Here is a 26,524-nt window from a genome sequence, read left to right as displayed (position 1 = left end):
ATGGGGTTTTGTTTTGTTTTGGTTTATTTAATTAGTATAGTTTATGTCCTAGAAAGAGGTACACAAATGTTGGTGTAATTTAAGAACAATAAACTGCAATAATCACAATTTGATAATCCCATCTGTTTTTCATGAGAAGGAAGCAATGTTCCATGATGATGTCAAAGGACCTACCAGTCTTCCTGAATCTGACCACACTCCTGAGATTCTATCTTCCTGTTTTTCTTTGTGTAGGTTCAAATTTCCATCTGCTGTCATATTCTTACTGCCTGAAGAATGTCTTTTAACATTTCTTTAGTGAAAGTCTGCTAGAAATGATTTTTTTTTTTTTTAAAAAAAAGCAACTTCATTTGCCTTTATTTTTGAGAGATATAGTTGGATATAGAATTCTGGATTGACAGTATTCTTTCTTTCACTACTTCAAAGATATCATTCCATTATCTTCTGGTTTACATAGTTTCTGTCAAGAAGCCTGATGTACCCCTCTGTAATGTGTCATTTTCTTTGACTGCCTTTGAGATTTTCTGTTCATATTGTATTGTCATTAATTTTGGAAAATTCGCAGCTTTATATCTTAAAATATTTTCCTATGTCATCCTTCCTCTTCCCTCCTTCTGGGACTCCCATTATATTTGTGAAACCACTTGATATTGTCTCACAGCTCTTGCCTGCCTTTGATTTTTTAAAAATTCTTTTCTTGCCTTAAGTGTTTAAATTTAAATGATTTTTATTTACCTCTCAAGTTTACTGTTTCTTTCCTCAGCTGTGCCCAGTGTTCTGATAAGCACATTGAAGCAGTTCTTCATATCTAGTAATGTATTTTTAATTTCTAGCATTTCCATTTCACATTTCTAATAATTTTCATCTCTCTGTGGAAATTCCCTATATGTTCACACATATTGTCCACTTTTTCCACTAGATCCTTTAACATATTAATCATAGCCCAACATTTGGGTCATTTCTGAATCTGAGTCTATTGATTGCTTTGGCTCTTGATAATGCATTTTTTCCTCCTGCTTTTCTGGGTGTCATAATTTTTCATTGAATAATAGATATCATGTGTAGAAGGACAGTAAGGACTGAGGTAAATAGTATTTATACCCATAAATGGGCATGCCTCTTCTGTCAGGTCAATAATGTGGGTTATTGAATCAATCTAGTCAGGAGTTAAGCTGAGTATGGGTTTTATTGTTGTTATCATTACCTTCGGTGTACCACAAGATTCGAATTCTTCTATTACCTTCTGCTTAATGTGGGGCCTGGAGTGCTGGAGAGCTTTTCTCCATGTCTCTCAGCTTTCAGCAGTTTTTGTATGGTTGTGTTATAGAAGGGATCTCTCCCCACACCCTTTCTCCTCCTCAGCAAAAACTAGTGTTGCTTGTTACTGATACTTGGCTCGCAGTGGGACAAGGGAGCATACTCCTGGTTCAGCCCTAGTCTTAGACATGTTCTGTGTACCTGAGGCTTTCTCAGCATTTCTGCCCCTCTGACCCACTGCTGCCAAATTCTGTCTTGTGTTTGCTGTGTCAAAAGAGAGAGAGTAGAGAGGAAACAATACCCAGCCTTTATTTGGGATCCGTTCAGGACACTGAGCCCCAGTGTTTCCTGAGGCTTCTCCAGAGGTAGAGGGTTTGTGCTTCTATCTCTCTCCCAGAAGCAATGTTTGTAGTAGTATTTTCTGGTGGTTTAAGGTTTTCATATGAGAGAAACATTTAGGGAAGTTAGGAGGGGTTTCTTGATTGTCCCACAATGACAGAGTTGTCACTTTCTAATAGTCTCGTTATCTCAAAAGATATTTATTGCTATCTCATGGAGAAGAATGTGGTGTTTCAATTTAGCTTCTATACAGATATTTATTAAGGAGATGCTCCATGAATAGTCCTTTAAATATTAACTTAATACACTGCTGCCTGTTCTTTATTTCTCTACCAGATACAGCTGCAGGAAAACATATTCGTATAAAAACACTTGTTTCTTTTAGCCACTTTCCATAGTACCACCAAAATTAAACTAAATTAAACTAAATCAAAATGAATGTGGTTAGGGAAAAAATAAAAACCATTGTGCAAAAGGAAAGTGCATACTTCACACTTGGATCCAGGGCTCTGTCATTTCTCTGGAGACAGTCTGCAGTATCAGATAATTGTAAAAATCATCCCCCAAAAGAGTCCCTAACAAGAGGATTTCTGAACTTTCTAAAAGCCACATGGGTGTACACATGGTGCCAGGGGTTTGAGGGAAGTTGGTTAACTCTTACTCTGAAGCCAGGGTAAGTCTAGTGAGCCCTACTCAGACTTTTAGAGAAAATGAAACTGAGATATATTTAGAGGATGATTACTGTCACAAATAGGTTCTCTGAGATACCTTAGCAGAAGACCAGAATTAGAAAAGAGGACATGACCTTTTATTCTAGTAAATGTTTAGTATTTAAAGCTGAATCAATTCATGGGTTTCCAGGGCCTGAGAAGGGTCTGTTCTTTAAAAAAGAAAAAAAAGTACAGCATACTATTTAAGGCTCCGAGTTCTATACTAATTATCACTATTAAGGCCATTTAAGATATTTTTCCAGTTTTGAGATATAATTGACATAATATTGTATTAGTTTTAGGTGTACAACATAATGATTTGACATATGTATATATTGCGAAATGATCACCAAAATAAGTTTACTTAATATCCATCACCTCCGTTACAATTTTTTTGTGTGTTGAGAACTTTTAAGATCTACTCTTAGCAACTTTCAAATATGCCATGCAGTATTGTTAACTTTGGTCACCATGCTGTACGTCATGTCCCTACAACTCACTTATAACCGGTAGTTATCACCTTTTGATAACCTTCACTCATTTCACCCACTTTCCCCTACCGATTCCCTCTAGCAACCACCAGTGTTTCCTATTATCTTTTTTTCTTTAAATGCAAGCTAATTTTAAGGGGTATATTATATTTGTGAGGGAACTGTTCTCTAGCTTCTTTATATGGAAATGTGGTGTTGATAAGCTTAAACATACAAGTCAATATTATTTCAGCATTCAAATTGCCAATTTGTTATTGCTCATTACAAACAAAAAGGAAAAAGAAAAAAAAAAGCAAAAATAAAGAAACTTTTTCTTATAAGGGAAGTTGCTGAAGGGCCTTCCCTTTCACAGGGTGTCACTGATAGGCCCTCTGAGAACTGAGCCCTAAAACATCTGAAGTCAAGATTCAGGCAAGTTTTAAGCAAAATTCACAGAGGAGTGTCCCCGTCCTGCACCTCACTCCCCAACCTCCACACTGGCGCGAAGACTGGTGGGACTTGGCTCAAGGCCCCTCCAAGAGAGGATGAGGCCCAGAGGCCCGGAGGAGCCAGGAGAGATACCGCGCCAGTTCTGCCCCGCGGGCGCGGGCGGAGGCATCCGGCCGACTCCCCTTCGCCCCGAGGAGGCGGAGCCTCTGCCTTTCCCGCCTGCGGGCTCCCCGCCCAGCCCCCTTTCCCCCTCCATTCCCTGCGCCATTTCTACTACTTTCAGCCCATCTGGCCCCCCAAGGGCTCTTGCCGCTCTGGACTGCGCGGAGCTGATCCCCAGGCGGAATGCGGCCACCCCCGGGGCCGTGGTGGCTGCTGCTCTGGCTGCCGCCCTTGGCCATCCGGCCCGCAGGCGCGCGGCGCGGGGAGGAGGCGGCCGCGTTGTCAGGTAACCGGGGCGCCGGCCGCACGCGCACGCGCTCCCAGCTTCCCGGCTCCCCGGCGCCACGAGGACGCTCCCCGGCCAGGGGCGGCAGAGGCCAGGACAGCGGGTGGCTTCTTCCCTCCCTCGCGGGAAGCTCGCCCTGCGGGCGCGGCCTGCGCCAGGGGCAGGCCCAACCTCCCTTCCCGTTTGCTTGGGCTCTTCTGGTCTCTGCTGGCACTTGGACTTTTTATGATTCTTTAAGACTAGAAGCAACTGCAAAGTTCAGTCTGGCCCTGTTACCTTGGTTTACAGAAGCAGCAACCACAGCTCAGAGATGTGTTTTTGATGTGTCCAAAGTCGCACGGCTTTTGTATAGTACATTCTTTGATGTTGAAAACCCCTGTTTAGCGATATTTGGCCTCAAGACTAGAGAACTTAAGAGCTTTGGCTTTAGAATCTGACCGAAATTCCCCTGCCCTGACTAGTTTTGTGACCTTGAGTGCTTTACATTACTGGTCACATAAAACACAAATAGTAATACCTCACCGGATATTGTGATGTTTAACATGTATACCATCAAGGTAACATAGGAAACAAGAAATGGTAGCTGCTTATCATAGTGTTGTTCAGCTGTTATCTGTGCAGTGCTCTCGAGATCCTGGCACAGAAGGGGAAGTCGAGAGTTCTAACTCCAGAACTGCTACTAATTTGCGATGAGCTTAACATTTCATTCCACCCCCCACACCAGAATCCTTTAAAAAGATTTCCTAGAATCACTGCCCACCAATTTCTCTTCATCTCATCAGCCACCTCTGATTGCAAGGGAGGCAACCAAATGTGGTCTTTTAGCTGCGCACCCCCTCCAATAAAATCAGGGTTCTCTGTCTAAAGATGAAGGCAATTATCAGATTTTGCCGCAGCTGCCAACTCGGGAATCTTGGCGAATCACCAACTTATACACCAGTTTTAATTGAACATTTGTTGAGTGTTTACTATGTTAGGCAGTGTTAAAAGTGCTTTAACTGCTTTATCTTATTTATCTACAGTCCCATATGGGGGGTATGGGGGAAGGCTAGGTAGCATTTATAAACCCATTTTACAGATGAGGAAATGAAGGCTTAGTAGTAAGAAAAGTGATCAGTATATAACAACAAAAAAGTGAGCCACGAATCTGTCTAAGGAGGGTTTGAGCATGGCACAGCCAGAACTTGAGATCTAGTCCAGTCATTACATTCAGCCACTCACTTGTGGAATTACCATGGTCCAAGCACATAATCTTTACGAACCATAGTTTTCTCATCGGTAAAATGAAGGTGTTCAATTGCTGGATGGTTTCCAGTATTTTCCTCACCATTTTATTTGCCTTAGTGAACCCAGTGTTTTTCAAGTTTTTGTGTTACCAGATTGTGTTTAACAGTTCACTTCTCTATTTTTTTAATGAAAGGCATACGTAAATGCCTATCAGAGCCTCTGTTCTGCCTGAGACATGCATGATACTCACTCGGTTGATAAAATTCTAGCTCGCAACTGAAAAAAAAGGCAGTTTCCTTTTAGCAACGCTTGCCATTCCAGATAGGCTTTACAACATGGATTACGAAGCATCCTGGACCAGTGGTGTGCCAATGACACTGTTCTGGAACCTCTGGTTTACACTAAGTCTAAGTTAGAACCATTGCTGCTGTAAAAGTCTTAGTGTTAATGAGGAAACTTGAGATCAAATAACTAGTACTTCCTTTCATAAAACGGGGCCAATATATAAGGTGAGAGGCTTGGATTATTCCTGTTCTAAATTTCCATCTGGAACACACACACACACACACACACACACACACACCACTTCCTCCCACCCACCACCTACCCCCTGCCATGGAATGGAGAACATCTAGACCAAAGCCAGCTTTCTGTCACCCTATTGGAAGAAAATCAGAAGCAGTTGAAACACAGGAGGGGCAGGTAGTTGTCTTGCTGAGAGGAAGAAATTTCAAGCCAAGAGTCACCCGTAGTTTGCAACCAGTGGGTGAGTTTCCTAGAAACCATGTGTTGTCCTGTGATGAAGTTCAGGCCACTGCATTGAATTCCCAGGCTTGAACTGTTGCAATAGGCTATTTGAAACCACAGCTTTCAAATTCATCTGTGGAAAAGAAAAATCAATACTTGAAATTAAAATCATACCTGAATATGCATTACTATATGTCAATTTCAGACGAGATTGGGGAGATTGGGCGTGTTCAGGGTGGTATGGCTGTAGACAGTATGTGTCAATTTCAGATTAATTTTCTATGCATGTTCTTGGAGAAATAAAAATCAAGTCATGTTTAAAAAAACAACTAAGGTTAGTAGAATAGAGAAGTTACCTTCATGACTTTGATGCTACATGTTAACTTCTTTGACAATGTGAATTTACAAAATAATACCCAGAAAAACCCTTTTACCATTTGAACTTTCAGGAGTTAAGGCTTGTTGGTGTTTTGCTCCCCCCGCCCCCCGCTGTTCTCCCAGAGATTCCTCGTCCTAAAAAGCAATTATACGACAAATGGAGAAAGTGGCAGTTTAATAAATGGTTTTATTATTCTGTTATAGTTTCACCTGTAGATATTTTTTCCCATAAGAGGGCCATGTAAGATTAAATTATCAGGAATGTTGCTGAATTATTTTTATGTTAGAGTTTGTTTAAATCTGCTAAGATTTGAAGAGTGCGCTTTTTATTTTTAGCATGTTCTATAAGTGGGTTTAAGTATTATCTGATCGTTTCTGAAGTTTTGACTTAATATTTTTACCTTATGTTTGACTAAACTCTAACTTAAATATATCCTCACACATTTGGGAAAACTAATCAATGACAAAAGAACTACAAAGTAATTTTAAATTTAATTTATTAGTTAAAGCAGGTGATATTGAACTGTCCCTTTTTAGATGTGAAATGTAGTCCTAAATTAATTCAATATTTATGAATTGAGTGGTGTTTAAAATGAACTAAGGGATTACTTCGGCTAAGGTAACCCTGACTCAGATCTTTTGGTAATGTAAATAACTGTGCTTTGTCTTAGCAGTTGGGGCACAACAGTCCAGAAATATACTGTTCTCCAAAAGTCAGGTTTATTGAAATGATCAAGAGAGCCCACCAGGGACTGCAGGGAGTTAAGGAAGGGATGCTCATGGCTTAGAGACGCAGCCTTGCTAAGGTTGCCATAGCAAGGGTAACATTTAGGGTTAGTCCCCCAGATACTCCTAAGTGCTTGAGAGATGAGCCAGAGCTGGGATAGCCCACATTTCCAGATCTTTCCCCTGATCCAAAGCAGATTTGAGGAAGTAAATACCTAGGTTATTGGGCACCATCCAGAGTGGAGACATATTTTAGCCCCAAGTGGAAGAAGTAGTTCTCCCTAGGCAGCAATTCTTCTGACTGAATGAATGATTATTATTGCATTTTTATGAATCTAGAAATGTCCTTTTGTTTTCTGGATTGCACTGTAATGGGATTATGTTGATACCTTTGTGATTTATTTGCGTTTGTCTACATCTACCACTTGGAAGTTCTGTCCTACAAGAATGAACCAGAAAAGACTAAGGCCACGTGGATAAATGACACCTGCAAATAGGCAGGCAGATTCATAGCATTCAATGTCAGGGCTTGAACAGGTAATAGAGTTCAGATAAGCAGTCAAGATGGCTACATTTTCTATTTTCTACCCTCAGGTGGAAATAAAGGAAGTAGAAACTGAACAATGAAATGTCTCTAGAAGAAGGATGCTGAAGAGAGGATAGGCCAAAGAAAGACATAACCTTTGTAAACAATCTAAGATAAAAGATCTGGTTCTCTCTAGGAAGGCAGTAGGCCCACCACGATAACAATCTTGATTGTCACAAGTCACTGTCTTATGTCTCATCCAAGTAGCCTATGTCTTCAGGTTCACATGAACTCAGTTGGAGCTAGCCTTATGGCTTCTTGTGGCTGTGAGTTTCTAGTTTCTTAGATATTTAGGAATTCTTGTGTAGGTCGATTGAAATGGATTTACCTCAGGAGAGAGGTGGTAACAATGAGGGCAGCCAAGAACACCATGAAATGTTGAAACCTTGTCTATAATGCCTCATGTATTTTATAAATTGTACATCAACTTCATCGCAAAAGCCAGAGGCCACTCTTGAGAATTCCAAGGCAGGCACTGTTTCCTACATGCTTTTAGTAGTGTTTCTAGAGGTATCAATAATCAAGGCAATCTACCTTCATTCCTACTTTCCTTAATTTGGTTGAAGACTGAGGTAAAATTCAGAGCAAATTTTTTTCTTTTAACTGGGAGTCCTTTACACAGAATACACTGGTACGTCACATATGGGTAACAAAAACAAGCTTATTGCCACCTCTTGCTTTTCTCTGCCCTCCTCTGTCAGGTGAGGAGAAAGAAGAGGGTCCCAAGGATATATTAAGGGTTACAGCTCTCAGCCTTCAAGTTAAGGGTCCACTGATGACAGAGTAGGGTAAAGGGGAGGTGTAGCCTGTGGGTTCTGTAGGTGGGATGTCATAGGCTGGACCGGATGCTCTGTTATATCAGGTTGCTTCAAGGGGAGGGCCAGAGCTGACTGGGCACTGTCTAGGCTCTTACAGAGATTGGTTAGGCTTCCACTGGCTTGTCTATACACAAAAGATAAATTTTTAAATGCTATAGCTACTGTTGTGAACATGCAGTGTCCTTAACCGTGGAAAAACAAGAGTTAAACTAATAAATACATATGTAATATGAAGAAAACATAAAGCAGAGTAAGAAGAAGGTGGTGAAAGGGGTTGGAGTGTGCCATTGTAGACAGTGGGGTCAGAGAAGGCCTTCCTGGGAAGGTGACATTTGAGCAAACACATAAATTATCGGAAGGAACAAGCTCTGCTAAGATCTGTAGAAAGCAGGTTGCAGGTCGAGAAAATAGCAAGTAGGAAAAATTGAGGCTGCGGTGGCTCTACATCTTGAGAATGGGAGGGTTAGTGTGTCTGGAGCAGCCATACAGAGGGCAAGTGGAAGAGAGGTCAGAGGTACCCAGGTCCTTGGAAGGGATGGTGGATTTTATTATGGGTGAGGTAAGTCGTTGGAAGGTTCTGAGCAGGTCAGTGATGTGGCATTTACTACATTTACCATCTGTGATACAGCACCTGTCTCTCTGTATATTGTACTGTGTTGTATTATATATTAATTATATATATTTATGTATTACATATAACACCTATATATTTATACACACACAAATATATTCCTACAAGATCTATGCTGATTAGAGAATAGGTTGTGGGGAAGAATCATAGGGGCAATTCTGGAAGCAGGGAGACCAGCTAGAAGGCCATTACAGTAATCCAAGTGCAAGAAGACTGGCTTGGACAACAAAGAAGCATTTACTCTTAAATTCAAACTATTATACTATACTTAAATTGCATCATCTTGCTCTTAAAAGTTACAAATATCAAATGATTTAGGAGACAGTCTTAGGACCAAATGGGAAAACCCTTCAATTTGTTTGCAAAGCTCACACCCCAAAGAGGATATTCCCTTAGCCCACTAACAAAAAGGGGTAGCTTGCTGTTCTTATGGGAATTGATTCAGCCCTTGAAGTGGTGGAGCCTACTATGAAAGGAGATCACTGGAAGGGACCCTGGAGGCACCCACAAGAAGAGCCCCTAGCATGAAAGCACATGGTGTTAGGAGTAACCCTGAAGAAAGAACTGTCTGGAAATTAATGATCTTACAGTAGTCTGGGGCTGCTGGGGTCTGTGCACCCTAGACCTCATGCTCTTCACCTGCCCTACACTCCCTTTCTAAGGGTAGGTAGGAATTCCTCTCATTGGGTCCCCCAGCCTAAAGTTTTGAACTCTAGCCATCGGATTTAGCCCTATTCCTGCTCAGAGAGCTCACAGGAAGCAATGAGGCAGAATGTGGGATACCTGAAGGCGAGTCCAGAGCCCCCCTTCTTCTAACCCTACCTCTGCTGCTCAATAATTGTTCTAGTGTGTTCTCATCACAGACTCTTCCAGGTTCTACATTGCCTTCTTCGACATTTGTCTTTGGTACAGCGAGCTGCAGCCTGTTGATGTCCCTGGAGTGTCCTCTCCCTTGTACAGCCCTTGGCCAGGAGTCATTTGCACCTCAGATATACCCAAGAATACGCCTCAGCATTGGTTGCTTTGTGTGTTGGCTACACTGGTTCCGCATTCTCCTTTTGGCTCTTGTGTGTAACCAGACTATGCAGGCATGCATTTTTAATTGTTAGTATTCTGTATTTAACGGAAAGCCTCTAAAACTTTTTTCTCATGGCTTTTTGAGACCTGCCTCTAAACCTGGATTCTTGTATTTACATCTCAGATTCTCAAACTCTGCAAATTTGTTGGTATATTTAAAAACATGCATTTCCTCAAAATGTTAAGAGTAAAGATTAAATGATTTGACAGTGTCACAGTGGAAGATACTGGATCCTCATGTAACTTCCCTGCTTTGGTAGCTTTGTGACCTTAATGCAGTTGTGTTTCAAGAAGTGGGCACTGACATTGTCCTTTCTCCAAGTCAGTCTTCACTTTCCTCCAGCTTAATGCTCAGGATGTTTCTAGGACAGGTACCTATCTGGGCTTATTCTATGTTATTCCCTAAATGGATGTAATTGTTAACTAATTAATACTGGTTACCCAGTTTTTCGCCATCTTTGGTATAGCAGGTTGTTCTAGCTTCATTTCAGGTTTTTCTCGAGAAACAACTGACCACACTTTCTTTATAGGAATGTGGGGAGAGAGTGTGTAAAGCCCATTTCTTTGTGTGCCCATAAGCATTCCCTGTTCCTGTTTCCTATTGAGAGATGTAGTGGTTACACCTTATCCTGAATCAAGAAGAACTTATGACCCTCATCTCACTTCATTTTAAATTCAAATACAGCAGCAGATGAATGCCAGTACTTTATTATTTTTTTGTGGCATTTACTACATTTACCATCTGAGATACAGCACTTGTCTCTCTGTATATTGTATTGTGTTGTATTATATATTAATTATATATATTTGTATATTACATATAACACACCTATATATTTATACACACACAAATGTGCGTATCTACATCTGCCTCCAGTCATATTTCTCCTACGTTGCAGACCTATCCACTTTCACTTAGTCCCACCAACCAAAACTCAGTATAACCAAAATTGAACTCATCCCCGCAATTTCCTGCACAAGCTTGCCTCTTCTCCGGTATTCCTTATCTGTTGAGCCTCTCCGCTCACCAGAACCTTCATGTCATCTTCTTGCTCTCCTTCATCTGACGAATCTCTGAGTCTGTTGATTCTACTTCCTTGGTTCTTTCTCCCTCCTACTTAGTTCATTTCTTGCTGAGATTGCTTCAGTAGCCTCCTTAATGGTTCTTTTACTTTCAGTCTTCTCTCCCTCTGATATTTCATATTGCCTATAGAATGCTCTTTCTAAAACATGAATGTCACTTTCTTATTGAATTGGTTATCATCTGTGTTCCCACAGGTCCGTTCTCTGCCTTTCCCTCCCCTGCTCAGTGCCTGGAAGCTGACCTCTATTGATAGAATCACCTGGGCTTCTTCTCCCTCTGGCTTCGCATTAGGTTTGGCCAATGAGAGGCACTGTCAGGAGGGCAGGAGAGAGAGAGAGGCTGTACCCTCATCCCTCCATTCATCTGAAGTTCTGACAGTGATTGCATTCCATCAGACTACTGTCTCTGTTTCTGTCTCTGTCTCTCTGTCTCTCTCTGTCTCTCTGTCTCTCTCTCTCTCTTTGTCTCTCTCACACACACACACACACAGCAGCTCCGTAACATTCTGTCCTCCCTTTGCCATTTCAGGCTTAGGGGTGTTCAAGGCTTACTGCTGTTGCTGGTGCCTGGAACTTCAGAATGCCTAGTCTTTTTAGTTAAACTCTTTTGAGTGTCAACAGTCTCCTGCTGAGACTTTGATACCTAAAATCCTTCAGTGCCCTGCTCTCAGCATGAAATCTATACCTTAGTGTAATAGTAACCACTGCTTACCTCTCTAGCTGCAGGCGTTGAAATGTCCTCCTGTCTTCCCTTCACTTCATCCTCTTGAATGGCTGAACCACTTCCATGTTTTCCTTCATCTCGATAGTTTTGTACATATTTGCTACCCCTAGCCCTTCACTTTTATGTTATTGCCTCCAGCTTAATTCTTCAGTGCTTCTCTCCCACTTCCTCTTTTCTGGGAAGCTGCCCTCAATTCTTGCTCTGTACTTCAGGATTGAAAAAATGCTGGTTCTTTGTACTCTTATAGTACCCTTCGTATGTCATAAAAGTATTGACACTAGACTATAATTTTTGGTCTGTTTCCTGCTAGGTTGGAAAGATTGAAGGACTATAATTACTATGTAGAAGAATTTCTTGGTCATAGAATATAAAAGAACTACCATTATTCCTGTGAATAAAAATGAAAAAAAAAGATAAAATTCTAGGCACTTAAATATTTAGAAAATATATTCTCTTTTCCATTTTTCAGTTCCAAGGTGTAAAGCTTTGAAGGAAATGGATTTAATTAAAACTTCTGCTTCAGACTGTTACTGCTACAATCACAATTCCCAAATGGACTGGAAATACATATGGTCAACTGTGCAGGTAAGAGCATACTTTTAAATCATATCTTAGGAACAGGGAATTAAATGTCTATTTCAAGAGTAAAAATGTAGCTTTTATATGACTTAGAGCTGTGTATCAAAGCTGACTTGGGGATTATATACAGTGGCTCCAGGGGAGGGGTGTGTGGGAGAGGACATTAGCTCTCCGTGCTTTTCATCAGCCTTTCTCTAAACCATTCCAAATAAGTATTTTAAGTGGATACAGTGTGCTTGCTGTTTAGATACAGCTCAAGACAACACCTTCTCCCCTACTTTCCAAAATAATTACTATCCCAAATCCCTCTGTACAGAAATTCTGACGTTACCTCTGATCCCAGGTATGGCCAAGATAGTAGTTACTCTTGATAGCCTAGTACTTTCTTTCTGTCATTCGACATTTAACAAATATTTCTTGAGTACCTACTAAGTGCCAGAAATTATTCTAGGCTCTTAGAATATATCAGTGAACAAAACAGATCCTTGTTCCTGTAATGATACTCTCAGGGGTGGGGGCAGGTTGGGGTAAGGCATAAATGTGTAAAGAGAAGAAAATTATAAAGCTAGTAAATGCTGTGAAAAGAATATAGAGTAAGATAAGTGAAATGGGGGAATGAGGGCAAGTTGCAGTATTAAAAAGAGTGGTCAAGGTAGAAGGTGACATTTGAGTAAGATTTCAGTAAAGTGAGTGTTACCCAAGAAGATATCTGGGGAAAGAATGTTCTAGGCTGCAGGCATCACTGGGGCATCATATTAGTAGGCACATGATGTTGATTTGTACCATTAATGATAATTTACACTCCCTTTGATCACTTGGTTAAGGTGGTGTCTGTAAATTTACAGTTTTACCACTGTAAAATGACTATTTTCACCTCTGTAAGGAATGAATATTTTCACTAGATAATTTGAGACTCTGTAGATATCCTATTCCTCATCAAACTTTCTTCTCCTGATTTTATCATCCATTGCCTGAATCGATTGTCATCATGGTTGTCAGCTGGTAATTTTCTAATTCCATTGTTTCTGCTACATTCACTGGCATTCTTCTATAAAGAAGAATTTTTCCTCCTGCAATTTATTTATATCCACATGGTCTCATTACTTTCATTATTTATTTTGATATTCAGATTGTCCTAGATTTGGTCCCTTCAAACTAGTGGCCAATGGCCTTTTAACTTGTGCTCATTATTTGAGCACTTCTGTACCTTCTGCCATACAAAATGTTCCAAGTTTACTTTGTAATATCTTAGACCCTGATCTGAAATCATGCTTTCTTCCAAGGAGCATTCAGTGTTAGTTGTGTTTATTACCACTGGGGTATCATTGTCCTATGTGTATATACACATACATACACACCCATACACGTGCACACATATCTATTTTTTTTAAAACCATGAATTCTGATATCTCCGATACTGCTGGGTTTATTCTAATCTTTCTCCTTTCCATATTTATAACTTCTTTCTCTGATAGTGAGAAACCTGGTTCTCATTATCCTCAATATATTGATTTATTTGCCTAATCCTAGAATATACTGAAAGGAATTTAGATTTGCTAAGCCATACCATTGTAAAAAACAAATGTAATAACAGGAGTTCAGTATTTGTTTACAGTGTGTTTTATCTTTAATTCAAGGGTATATAGTCTAAATACTGTGCTCAACAGTTATTTGGATTAATGTACTTCCACCCATGCCCCTCCAATATGATTTTATTATTCATTTGAATTATATTTGTTTTTATTTGTTTCAATTTCAGAGTTTTTGCCCCATCCTGGTTGATTTTATTTTATTTTTTTTTAGTATGTACAATGTTAATATGGCTGAGAAAACTACATAAATGTATTCGCAGAGAAGAAAGATCCTCATATTTCTCTACCCATTCCTACCAAACCCTTGTAGGTAGTCTTATTAGTTTCTGGTATATCTTTCCTCTTTCTTTTTGCAAGAGTAAGCAGTGATACATGTGTATAGATAGTGCTTAAAGCTGAATCTAAGTAGTGAGTTTAGATGGAAAAGAGAAGACCAGTGACTGAACCTGGGTCAGTCTTACAGTAAGAGGTCAGGGTGGAGGAAGAGGCTGACAGAGGAGACAGAGATGATGTCCAGGAAGCCCCAGGAAAGAAGTGTAACAATGTAAAGGGAATGACCAGCAGTGCCGAATACTGTTGCTAGATCAAATCAGATGACTGAGAATGAATTGACTGTTCGATTTAGCAACCCGGAGGCCACTGGTGACCTTGTCAAGGACATCCTGTTGAGAACAAAAGACTGACTGAAGCGGGTTAAAGAGAGAATAGGAGGAGAGGAACTGCAGACTTCAGGTACCAGCAACTTTTTAAAAGAATTTTATTTCAGTGGGAAGCTAGGAAATGGATGATAGCTAGAGGAGAAAGTGGAGTCAATAGAAGAAGGCCTCTTTTTTTAATGGGAAAAATATTAGCATATTTATATACTTATAAAAATGGTCTAGTAGAGTGGGAGGAACTGGTCGGATGTCCTTCAGTAGGCAAAAATGGATCAGATCCAGTGCACAAGTCGGAGGGCTTGCTTTCAGAATGGAGCATGTAGATCTCTGTAGCAGAAATTTCATCCCCACAGGCCAAAAGCAGAATATGTGCCTGCAGATGCTGACAGGTGGGGTAATTGGGATAGGAGCTGGTCAATATTCTCTTCTGATTTTTTTCCATTTTCAGTGAAGCAGAAAGGATCAGCAGCCAAGGAATGGGAGGAGATGTTGGGGTATTAACAAATGAGAAATTGAGAAATCATTGTGGAAAGAGTGGAAGAATTACTACATAGGGTGTGTGGTTCGAAAGCCTGCAGCTTTCAGGTTCACAGTTAAGGGTTTGAGATGAGACCACTGTGTTTCTCCAGCACAATTGATGACACAAATGCAAGAATGGAATAGGTGGAGGGTTGGATTTTGTGGGTGCATGTGACTAAGGTGCAGATGAGTCAAGGGTACATGTAAGGGAATGATTTCTAATGCATCGTGGAATTTTGCTGAATAGGAAGGGTCTGAGGACATGAAGGAGGTGAAGAGCAGAGTAAAGATGCTGGACCTGTGGTGGAATCCAAGGCTTGCTGGCGTTGGGTGCTAAAGGGGGCACTGTAAAGATAGGAGGTGGTGGTCAGCCAGTGAGATGCATGAAACAGAACCTGTATTTGGGGCTTCAGTTTGGGACTGACAAGGTCCAGAGTGTGGCTGTGAGAGTGATTAACTGAGGGAGGTGGAGGACAAGAGCGTAAGAAGGGAGGAGTTCAAGGAACTGAGAGGCCAGGTTATTGGAAGGAATTTTGTGTGTATACTGTGTATGTTGAATATGCAAGACATATGACAGGAAGTAGTCGGGGGCTGAAGTCCACGAAAAATGAGAGGTAAGTAGACAAGTAGTAGGTGATATCACCTGACGCCTGAGATTCAAAGCTGGTGCTCTTACTACCCTTTTCAGGCTTGTCCTAATTTTGGACAAAGAAGAGAAATAGAGGACAGACAAAGGCAGCAGCAGAGTTGTCATTTAATGATAACTGGGTTGTCGCAATCTTCTTGACATTGTAGCTAGTACTTTATTGTGAGACTTGAATAGGACTTGAGGTTGGTCTGGTCCTTCTTCAGGAGATGTGGTGAGAGAAGCTGGAATTACATATGTTCAGCTGATTCAGAAGAAAGAAACACTTTTTCTCACTCGTAGTGGAAAAAGGTAGAGATATAAACACTAAACTCATTATGTTTATAACCAAATAGTTTGCCACTTATTACTTACTATCTCATCCTTTTTTAAATGTCCCTTGACCATGGCAGCCTGCTAGAAGAGGGAGTTAAATAGCCACACTCAGGGGGACTAACGTCCCCTTTCAAATGTGTCTGTTTTAGGGGCATGTAGGTCCATCCCTGGCATCAGAATAACACCACACATATCTGAATGTTATTTACTCATCCAGTCTTGGGCTCTCTTTACTTCTCTGCTTATGATTTAAGAAGTTTAACTTACCATGTTTATGGAGTTGTTCCTTATTGTTTTATAGGTGAAAGTTACCAGTTCAGCCCTGCTAAGTATTGTATATATCACAGAAAGACATAATTGCCAGTATCCGGAAACCATGCTATCTATTTTCAAATGCGTGATTCATAAGTTTTGGACTCCAAAGAAGTCTAATGAAATTACCATAATCATCAATCCATATGGAGAGACTGTGTGCTTTTCTGTGAAGCCTATCAAGAATTATACAATACACGTGAATCAAAACAGTAAGTCTGTTTTTATTATACTTGACTTTCTGGGTTCATTTTTTTCTGGAGTGACATTTCAGTAAATTGACTTTTTTCTTTGTTCACTAACTACATTGACACAAAGTCTTTGTTTCATGTGTGTGTGTCTTTTATTCCAGTTGTAGATTTCAAACTCTTCCTTGTATTTGTGGCAGGCATTTTCCTCTTCTTTTATGCAAAGACCTTGAGTCAGTAAGTATTCACTTTTACTTTCTTAACTTTGTGAATCCAAAAGGGTATGGGATGTTTTTGATGCTCTCTTAAATATTTCCACACTAGTTTATAGTTCCTGCTTTAGGTTTTGCAAACAATATGTAAGAAGATCATGCTTGAAAAGCTTTAAAAACCAGTAATAGTTATTTGTATAGTATGATAGGTAAGTGTTACAGAGTGCTTTCACATGCATTATTTTGTATTATGTACTAATATACATTATTTTATATACTAATATATATGTACATGTGTATTATGTACATATGTGCTAATATACATTATTTGATCCTCTTAACAACTATGTGAGCTCTGTATTATTGTTCTCATTTTACAGATGAGAAGACAAACATCTGTCATCACATGACTAGTTCTTGCCAAGGCTGAGATTTATACTCAGGTCTTCTGAGGCCAGATGCCTTGCTTTCTCTATCACATTCAGGCTGCCTCCTAAATTTGTGGCTCTGATACAGAAAGTTGAATTTAACAAATATCTGATAAACACATTATCCGGATATTTTGTTCCTTACACCTTCTCTCGTGAAAAAGGAATCTTTCAATGATATTTTACTTCTTAGCTTGTCGTTCTTAACATTGTTCATTTTTGAGCTTTTCCTTGTATTTAATGTCATCCATGGTCCTTATAACCTGGATGTTGCTTACATAGCCTGAAGAGTAAAGCTTGGATTCAAAGAAGCTGGAGTGCAAGTCTGAATCCTCCAGGGAGGAGATCCTGATGTGGAGAAGGTCTTTAACTTCTCGGTGCCTTAGTTTCCTCCCCTGTAAAATTTAGACATGGATAGCTTTTCACAGGGCTGTGAGTGCATGTAAAACTCTCAGACAATTGCCTGCTACATGATAGGTATTCAGTAATTATTGTTGAATCAGATTCTGAACAGAAGATAACTCAGACATTTTGTTTTGAGTTAGTGGCAAGCTATTTACCATAAATTTCAAGGAGATACTTCATTTTTTTAAGAGTATAGGATATAATTAAAACTGCCATCTGAGTTTTTCTTCTTAGTATTCTTTATGGCTACTGTCATTAAGTTAAACATCTTTTTTAATACTGAAAGTACAATTTGGCATTTAAATGGCTTTTATCTTCTTGTCTTGACAGAAGCCCTGCTTTCTTTTACTCTTCAGGGACTGTGCTAGGTATTCTAATGACATTAGTCTTTGTCCTGCTGCTGGTGAAAAGGTTCATTCCTAAGGTAGGTATACTATGCGCAAATGAATAAAAAATAGAAATTAGGAATTTCATAGACATGAAATGTGATCAGACTAATTCATCTTGATTATGACAGTTCCTAATTCAAACTATATTTCTACATTGTATAAACTGGCTTTAAAATGTATCTTTTTCTAAGGATTCCCTTTTTTTTGTTACTGTACGTAGGCTTAAGTATTAAGTCTTGGTGATACTTTTTTGAGATGTTTTTATTTTCTAGGTAATATGTTTTTCTTGATGAGTGACAGGGGCTGATTCTAAGCTAAGTGAAAATTTCTCTTATCCTGGCATATCTGAGGAATCTCATGCTGAATCATCAGGGATTTGCATAACAGCGTTGCTACATCTGAGGATTTATTAATTCTGATTAAAACTTGCAATGCCAGCATTGTTTTGAGTTAAATTTATTCTTTAGAACAGTGCTTCTCCAGCTTTAATGTACGTGCAGGTCATCTGAGGATCCTGCTAAAATGCATCTTCAGATTCAGGAGTCTCTGGTGGAGCCTGAGAGTCTCTATTCCAGCACGCTCCCAGGTGATGTCAAAGCTACTGGTTTATGGACTGTACCTTTAACGAGACACTGGAGAGTATTGAATCGACTTCAGCAGTTTGGTGTAGAAATGTCTACAAAGGGTTTATTTGTTTACTTCTATTTTTATGAGAATGAATGAACCCAAAACTGTGTCGTTTATTTTTTTCCCACACACAGTATAGCACCTTTTGGGCTTTAATGGTTGGTTGTTGGTTTACTTCAGTTTATGTGGTGTGCCAATTGATGGAAGATCTGAAGTGGCTGTGGTATGAAAACAGAATGTATATATTAGGTGGGTAAATTTTTAAAAAATACATTCTATTATTGGTAAAGCTGAAAAGTACAACTAGACGCCTTTTCACATACACATCTCTCTAGCATCTAAATTTTCATTTTGAACTAAGAAGAGTTGTTAAAAATAATATTTTATTTTGTTCCCATAGTTGGTGATTTTAGTTCATTAGATCTCATTTTAGACTATTCCCGCATGACATATTTCTTAGTTTTTTATACTAATGATCAAAAAATTATTTGCCCCTTTTGATTGCATATGCTTCTGAATTGTGGTTAAGTTCTGACCACATCCAACTTGTAAGGAAAAAATTTCCTTAAAATGTGGCTCTTTATCTCTTTCTTGATCTATTTAGTATGAAAGGTGAGATATCATAAATATAAATGACTAAAAATTTTGACTTTTCTGAAGCAGAGAGGCTATTAGGAAACCACTTGTCCTCCTTGTTTCATGTTATCAAAAAAAAAAAAAAAAAAAAAACCCAACAACTAAAATTTTCTAATTGTTCTAATTGGAAAATAATGGAGAATGGGAGAATTGATTTTTAACTCCTGACTCCAGATTTCTCACATAAGTTCACTCACCCAAAACAAAAGCAATAAATTTTTTGTTTCACTTTAAGATTTTATGCTTTTAGCTCATTTTTCATTTTTATATTAAAGTTTTAAAGTAAATTACTGATGTAATTTGTTCTCTTAAATACTTTTCTAAGCATCTCCAAAAAACAAGAGCAGTTTCCTCTATAGTTAAGTAACTATTAAACTTAAAGTAATTAATAATACATAAAATCATCTATTACCCAGGCCATGTTCACATTTCCTAAACATCCTCGACAGTTGGTTTGTATAAGCTAGGACATAATCCAGACCCACATTTCGTATCTGTAATGTCCTATAAGTTCCTTTTAATCTATAACAGTTTTTTGTTTTTTTTCATCGTAGTAATATGCTAAAGAGACCAAGCTAGATGTCTCATAGAATGTCCCACTCTTTGGATTTCTCTGATTATTCCTTTGTGGTATAATTTGCCTTTGTTTCTTTCTCTCCTGTATTTTCTGTAAACTGGACATTAGATCTTGAGGCTTGCTTAGATATAAATGAAACCCTTTTGGTGGAATACATAAGAGGCGATGTGCACTTCACATTGGATCACAGCAGCAGATGCAGAATATTTTATTGTCCCTCCATTAGTCATGCTGAAACCGAGTGCTGGATTATGAGGGTGACAGCCCTACCCCTCTACTGTAAAATTACATTTTCCTTTTGTGACTAGAAAGTAAAAATAAAACACAGGGTTTGTAGTAGACTGTGACATATGCTGAGGCTTTTTCCTGACTGAAGCAACCATGTTAATATTTGCCTTTCTAGGACTCTGGACTAAAAAATAGACATATATTATAATAATTCATTATTATAAAGTCAGCCTTGTATCTCACATGGAAGGAATAACTAGCCCTAACTGCCTTTTTCAATTGTATTTCATTGGAAGAAGAAAACAAAAATGAAGGTTTTCTGGTATGCTCTTAGTGCTAAGTCAAGGCTCTGCCAGTTTTTTCACATAAATTTTCAAGTTCATATTTATACTAGGTTTACATTCTTCTGCTTTTACAGGCTATGTCTTGATAGTTGGGTTTCTCAGCTTTACTGTTTGTTACAAACATGGGCCCCTTGTTGATGAGAGGAACAGAAGTCTTCTGAAGTGGACACTGCAGCTCTTTTCCTTATTTCTGATCTACTCTGGTGTCAGCGTGCCCCAGTTTGCATACGCATTTATTCTCCTCATCCCGTTGTCCAGGAGTCTGCACTATCCAATGAAAGCGTTCAGTCATATGAGGTGGTACGTATCAGTTTTTTTTTCCTCTTCATAAATTTTGAGCTCTGGTTTAATTATTTGGGGGAATTTTTTTGGATGTATCCTATTTAATCTCATAATTAGCTGTATTTTATATGGAAATTTTCCTCTGAGAGAGGGGGAAGATAGAGAACATAAGCATCTGATTTAATCATCAGTGCAGCCTTTCAGAGGTGCACCATCCATTACCAGCTAGTTACAGCTCACCCAGAATTCACTAAAATCAGTGGCAAAATTGCTTGGGCTCTGGGTTGCTAAAATTTGTACTTTCATTCTATATTTCCTTTCATCAGGGCCAAATACTGCTTTAGAGGTATTGTGCTTGTGAGATAAGAGTTAAGGAACAGAAATGAATCATAAATGAGTAAAAGGTATTTATATTTAGGACTTTCTTTTCTCTTAAGTATTAAGTTAAGGTTTAAACCTTTTGAAAGTGTTGAAAGATGAGGTTAACTTCTGTCATCATGGGTTTATTTTGTCTTTCCTCATTCATCGAGTCTCAACACCTGTTTTCATGTCAGGTGCACAGATGAAAGAGATGGTCCCTACCCTTCAGGTGTACTTGTTGAGACACAGGCATACATTGTCATATCTTTGAAGTGTTAAAATAGGCCTGTTGAAGGACTATGGCATATAGAGAAAGTTCAGGAAAATTTCTGGAGGAGATATTACTAGGGTGAGTCTTAATGAATAAAAACAGCCAGATGAATAAATGTAGGAAGGGCATTCCTGACAGAGGGAGAACCCAGTTTGGTGCCATCATGAAGCAGGCAATTGTGATGGGCATCAGACAGGTCATAGGGGCATCATAGTCCGTGCTAAGGAATTTTATCTGATCTTGTGTACAGTGGAAGGAGGTAACCATTATGTGTTTTAGTCAGTGCTCTCTGACTGCTGCCTAGACAGGAGTTATGTATCCAAATGCTTGGGGCCCCGGCAGGTTCTGAGTGAGTTATTCCAAGTAGGGGTAAGGCAGTGGGGTGTTCATGAGGACCATGGGAAATTTTATCGCTGCTTCATTAAAAATGGGGCAGTTACCACTCAGCTTGAGCCGATTGTTGCCCTGTGGGAATATGGGCCCTGTCTTGTCAGATATTCTGATTTCCTAGAAAAGCTAGGGATGTGGATTAGAATGTGAGTTTCTGTGGTTTTTAAATGTTAGCAACTAATCTGAACATAAAAGTACACTCACTAAACAAAAATCAAAGTTGAGACCTCATCAGGCAGCAGGATGTGGCCCACCTGTCTTCTGGCAGACGGTGGATGTAAGGGGGAAGCTCTGGGGAGGAGACCGGTCATAGACATTACAAAGGTCAAGGCAAGAGATGATGAGGGCCTAGAGGCAGTGAAACCAAGGCTGGAAGAGTTAATAAGTATTTACAAGGTAAATTTGGCTGTGAGGAAGGAGACTCCGTAGTAACTGGTAGTTTATGGATCTGGTGACTACGTGTATGATGGCATCAAAGGATTAAAAATGCACCAGTGTCAGGACAGAGTCGCTGTGCAGAGGCTGTTGATTTTTCAAGGCTGAAGGGCAGCAGGCCATGTTGAAGGGGCTGATGCTGGCTTTCCTCTCTCTGCCTTGCCTCAGAGGCTTACAGTGACTGGGATTACCAGAGGTCCCTCAGCCAGGAGGAGGCTGACCACTTAACATCCTTCAGGCCTCTGGTCATTTGCCAGGCTTGCATCTTGAGGAACCCAGGATAGAACTTCTTCCTCTCTCCCTTTAAACATCCAGCTGCCCTGCCAAGAGCAAAGTGTGTTCTATCATCTGCACGATGGTTCTTTTATGGACTTGCTATGCGGTGGATTAACATGAATGTAATAATCAAAATGTATTAAACGTCAACTTTTTATTTTGCTAGTAAATAATTGTGTGAAGAATTAGGGGATAAAACAGGAACTATAGGTTAAATAATAAGCCAGCGAAATAATACCTTGATTTGTAGAGTACTATCTAGTTTGCAAAGAGCTGCTGACTATATCTTAATAATATATGGTAGCTATTTATTTGGTTATTATACTTATTGAACATTTACTGTAGGCTATTTACCGTGCAAAGCACTTTATACAGAATATCTCATTTAATCCATACAGTGACCTCCTGAGGTAGATGTTACTGCTTTTATTTTTTTATATGAGTGAATTGAGGTTCAGAACTGTTAAGAAATTGCACTAGTTTGCAGATTGGGTTAACTTCAAGCCGGTACTGCCCCAGTCTTATGCTTAGAGGCCAGGGTTCTTCCTCGAGGAAGACTAGGCGAGGTATTCAGAAAAGGACATAATGTCCACCGTTCACGAATCCAGCATACCAACCACCAGACCATCTTTAAAAGTTAGATTTTTCAGATCCCAACCCTAAAGAAAATATATGTTTAAAATATCTGCTGGTAATTCTGATGCTCATTCAGATTTGGGAATCTCTGCTTAAATTTTAAATTATCCTCAAACCTTTTTAGGAACTCAATAAATATAACATATACCTTAAAACCTTGTCATCATTACCATTTTTTATGAGATTCTTCCCTTTAGGACTTTCCTGATCAGAAAAGAAATTCCAGTCATGAGCCTTTCAGCATGTAGCAAATGAAAAATTATTATAAATTATTGTTCCTACACAACCCTTGTACAATATTTACTCCCTCTCTAGAAATAGTCAGAATCACCACCACTAGGTGGAGGCGATATACCACAAATCCTCCTGTTTTTCTGCCTAGAAGAGTAAGTGGTAATTCTATTGGGTCTCCGTAAAAGGACATCACAAAGGCTTCTGTTTGTGCACAAGAAAATCAGCAAGCCAAGCATAAAGAAGCCAGACTTTAATTGTCTGGTTGTGTGATTAGAAATCACTGAAGAGGAAAAATACGATTAACATCTCTATTGGAAATTGATCCTCAAATGCCTTAAGACACTGTTTAGGATGGTCTAGAAAAGGGTAAATATACACTGAGGCCCAAACTGCATGTTCTAAGTACTTCAGTCACCAGAACAACAATAAAAAAGTATAGTATGATATAAAAGAAGTTAAAGAGTATTACTATTGCTGTCAAAGAACATTTTCAAAATCTTAAGAGTTGAATTGAATAATTAAATATGGCCAGGAACCTAGCAACCAAGTGCTGTATGTCTTAGGAAAATGAAGAAATGGTTTACGTCAGAAAAACTGGCAGTTACGTATCTCACTGAAGATGAATACAGGGAACAAACTGAAGCTGAAACAACCAGTGCTCTGGAAGAGCTGCGCCAAGCCTGCCGCAGACCCGACTTCCCATCGTGGCTGGCCATCTCCAGACTGCAGACTCCTAAAAAGTAAGCCTTGTTCAGCTACTTGGACCACAACTCAGGTTAGAATCATTGTGAAAATACTGTGGTGGTTTGGTACAGGTATTTCAGACTAGAAGCAGACTATTTCCCTGGATAACAAATGATGTGGAAGTTGTCTTTTTCTTCAGTGCTCTGTCTTGCACAGTAGAACTGCTAAGGTCAGAATAAATATTGATTTGATGTGTTTTATGGGGAAGGCCATAAAGATAACTCTAGTATGAGAGGGAGAAAGGTGGGCTGGGATGTATCATGTGCTTCTCATTCTATTGGTGTGGAGAATGATTTTTAAAGTTCACCAAGAAAGGCATCTCTGCCCCACCATCTTTTCTCTTAACTGCTTTCTCTTCATAGCTTTATTCAAATAGCAATGCACTCAAAGATGAAAAAGGGAAAGTGTTGACACTAAAATAATGGATAAATAATAAATCTAAACTAATAAGAAAGAGAAGAGAGGAATTAGAACACGGGAGTGCATGTGTTTGGCAGCACTCAGTGCTTGTAAGTCTGCCCACTTCTCTACCCTTCCCTGAATATCTTCAGAAGGATCACATAAGCCATTCCCATTTTTACACCCACTGTGTAAATGCCATTCTCTATTGCCACAAAGTCCAATTTAATTAAAGAGGATATCTAGCAAGGGAACATGTTATATTCCAAATAAAACTTTCTGTGATAACATTAACTTTATTTAAAACAAACAAACAAAAAACCTCGATAGGTTTGCAGACTTTGTTCTTGGAGGAAGCCACTTGTCGCCTGAAGAAATTAGCCTTCATGAAGAACAATACGGCCTTGGGGGTGCCTTCCTGGAAGAGCAGCTCTTTAATCTGAGGACTCTGCCTGACGGTCTCCCTGCACAATGACTTCATTCTGGACAAGGAAGTGGGTGAAGGGCAAGGATCCAATTAAGGTCGTTCTAGGGAACAGTGGCAAAAGCATTTGCTATGGAGAAAAAGCAGGTCACAATGGAAAGGAAAACTAAACTATATTGAAGATAACTGATCATTCTTGGCCAGTTCTGCTATTTATTGCGCTGTAGGTGGCCACAGTCATTACATTCTATAACAGTCATTGCAACTTTCTTTGAATGAAGACTTTCATTAGCAACAAAGGAACTGGGTTGATTTTCAAGGGGCCAGTAAGGGACCAAGAAACACGATTAGGTGCCTTGTCAACACCGGGGCATTAAATCCTCCTTCTCTCTCTCTCTCTCTCTCTCTCTAAAATTTATTATGGTGGTTAAAGAAATCCAATAAGTTTCAAGTGTACAATTCAACAGTAAGTCATATATATATCAATTTTGTGTTCACCGCCCATAGTTAGATTTCTTTCTGTCACTACATGTTTGACCCCTTTTACCCCATCTACCACCCTCCTCCCCCTCTCATCCCCTGGTAACCACTAGTAACCACTATTGTCCATATCTCTGTTTGTCATGTTTGTTTGTTGCTTTAGATTTATATCCCACATATAACTGATACATGGTTTTCAATTTTTTCTATCTGGCTTATTTCACTTAGCATGATTATCTTAAGATCCATCCTTGCTGTCGCAAATGGCAGTATGTCATCTCTTCTGGTAGTTGTGTAATATTCCAATATATATATGTGCAACATCTTCTTTGTTCAGTCATGTATTGTAGAACACTTCAGTTGCTTCCATGTCCTGGCCACTGTGAATAATGCTGCTATGAACATAGGTGTGCAAATATCTTTTCGGATATGGGTTTTCAAGTCTTTGGGGTAAATACCCAGTAGAGGCATTGCTGGGTCATATGGTAGATCAATTCTTAGTTTTTTGAGAAACCTCCGTACTGTTTTCCTTTGACTGTACCAATTTGCAGTCCCACCAGCAGTGTATGAGGGTTCCTTTTTCTCTGCATCCTCTCCAACATTTGTTATTACTTGTCCTATTGATTATAGCTATTCTAACAGGTGTGAGATGGTATCTCATTGTGGTTTTGATTTGCATTTCCCTAATAGCTAGCGATGTTGAGCATCCTTTCATGTTTGTTGGCCATTTGTATGTCTTCTAGGAAGAAATGTCTTTTTGGGTCCTCTGCCCTTTTAATTGGATTGTGGGTTTTTTTTTTTTGTTATTATTATTATTATTTTTCCCCTCTTTAATTCCCCCCCGTCCCAGTTCCACCCCTGACCTATGGATGTTGCCGTCTCCTTTTAAGAACTGGATCTCTGAAGGTGGGGCGTCTCCTCACATACGCTCACTCGTGGTTCACACCCGGGGCCTGGCGCACCCGGGGTGTGGTCCGTGGCTCCACCTGGGTTGTGAACTCAGGACCTTCTGCATATAAAGCAGATGTGCTAACCATTACACTATGGAGCCACCCCTTTTTTTTTGTTATTATTGAGTCGTATGAGTTCTTCGTATATTTTGGATATTAGGCCCTTGTTAGAGATCTTCCTTGCAAATATATTTTCTCATTTGGATGGTTGTCTCTTTGTCTTGTTAATGGTTTCTTTTGCTGTGCAGAGGCTTTTTAGTTTGATGTAGTCCCATTCATTTATTTTAGCTTTTACTTCCCTTGCCTTTGAGGTCAAATT

General features: G+C 39.4%; 1 protein-coding gene across 3 annotated transcripts in view; it reads left to right on the top strand.

Moving 5' to 3' along the window:
* The window catches only part of NEMP2 (nuclear envelope integral membrane protein 2), a 69,520-nt gene extending 44,338 nt beyond the window's left edge, over positions 1–25,182 (top strand). The window contains exons 1-9 of one of the 3 annotated variants that reach the window (XM_039844273.1): positions 3,458–3,674; positions 12,141–12,256; positions 16,280–16,502; positions 16,643–16,715; positions 17,854–17,947; positions 18,674–18,788; positions 20,399–20,624; positions 23,772–23,948; positions 24,682–25,182. In XM_039844273.1, the coding sequence (XP_039700207.1) occupies positions 3,572–3,674; positions 12,141–12,256; positions 16,280–16,502; positions 16,643–16,715; positions 17,854–17,947; positions 18,674–18,788; positions 20,399–20,624; positions 23,772–23,948; positions 24,682–24,826 (1,272 nt within the window). In that variant the 5' untranslated portion in view covers positions 3,458–3,571 and the 3' untranslated portion in view covers positions 24,827–25,182. Of the gene's footprint in view, positions 1–3,457; positions 3,675–5,501; positions 5,668–12,140; positions 12,257–16,279; positions 16,503–16,642; positions 16,716–17,853; positions 17,948–18,673; positions 18,789–20,398; positions 20,625–23,771; positions 23,949–24,681 lie in introns of those variants that run through there. The other 2 variants (XM_039844272.1, XM_039844274.1) reach the window with 2 other exon arrangements.
* The last annotated feature ends 1,342 nt before the right edge of the window (positions 25,183–26,524 follow it).

Source organism: Pteropus medius, unplaced genomic scaffold (genome assembly GCF_902729225.1).
Source record: "Pteropus medius unplaced genomic scaffold, Ma_sr-lr_union100, whole genome shotgun sequence".
In the NCBI taxonomy this organism is placed as follows: domain Eukaryota; kingdom Metazoa; phylum Chordata; class Mammalia; order Chiroptera; family Pteropodidae; genus Pteropus; species Pteropus medius.
Note: the sequence above shows the minus strand (reverse complement) of the source record. Positions and strands in the feature narration are given on the sequence as shown.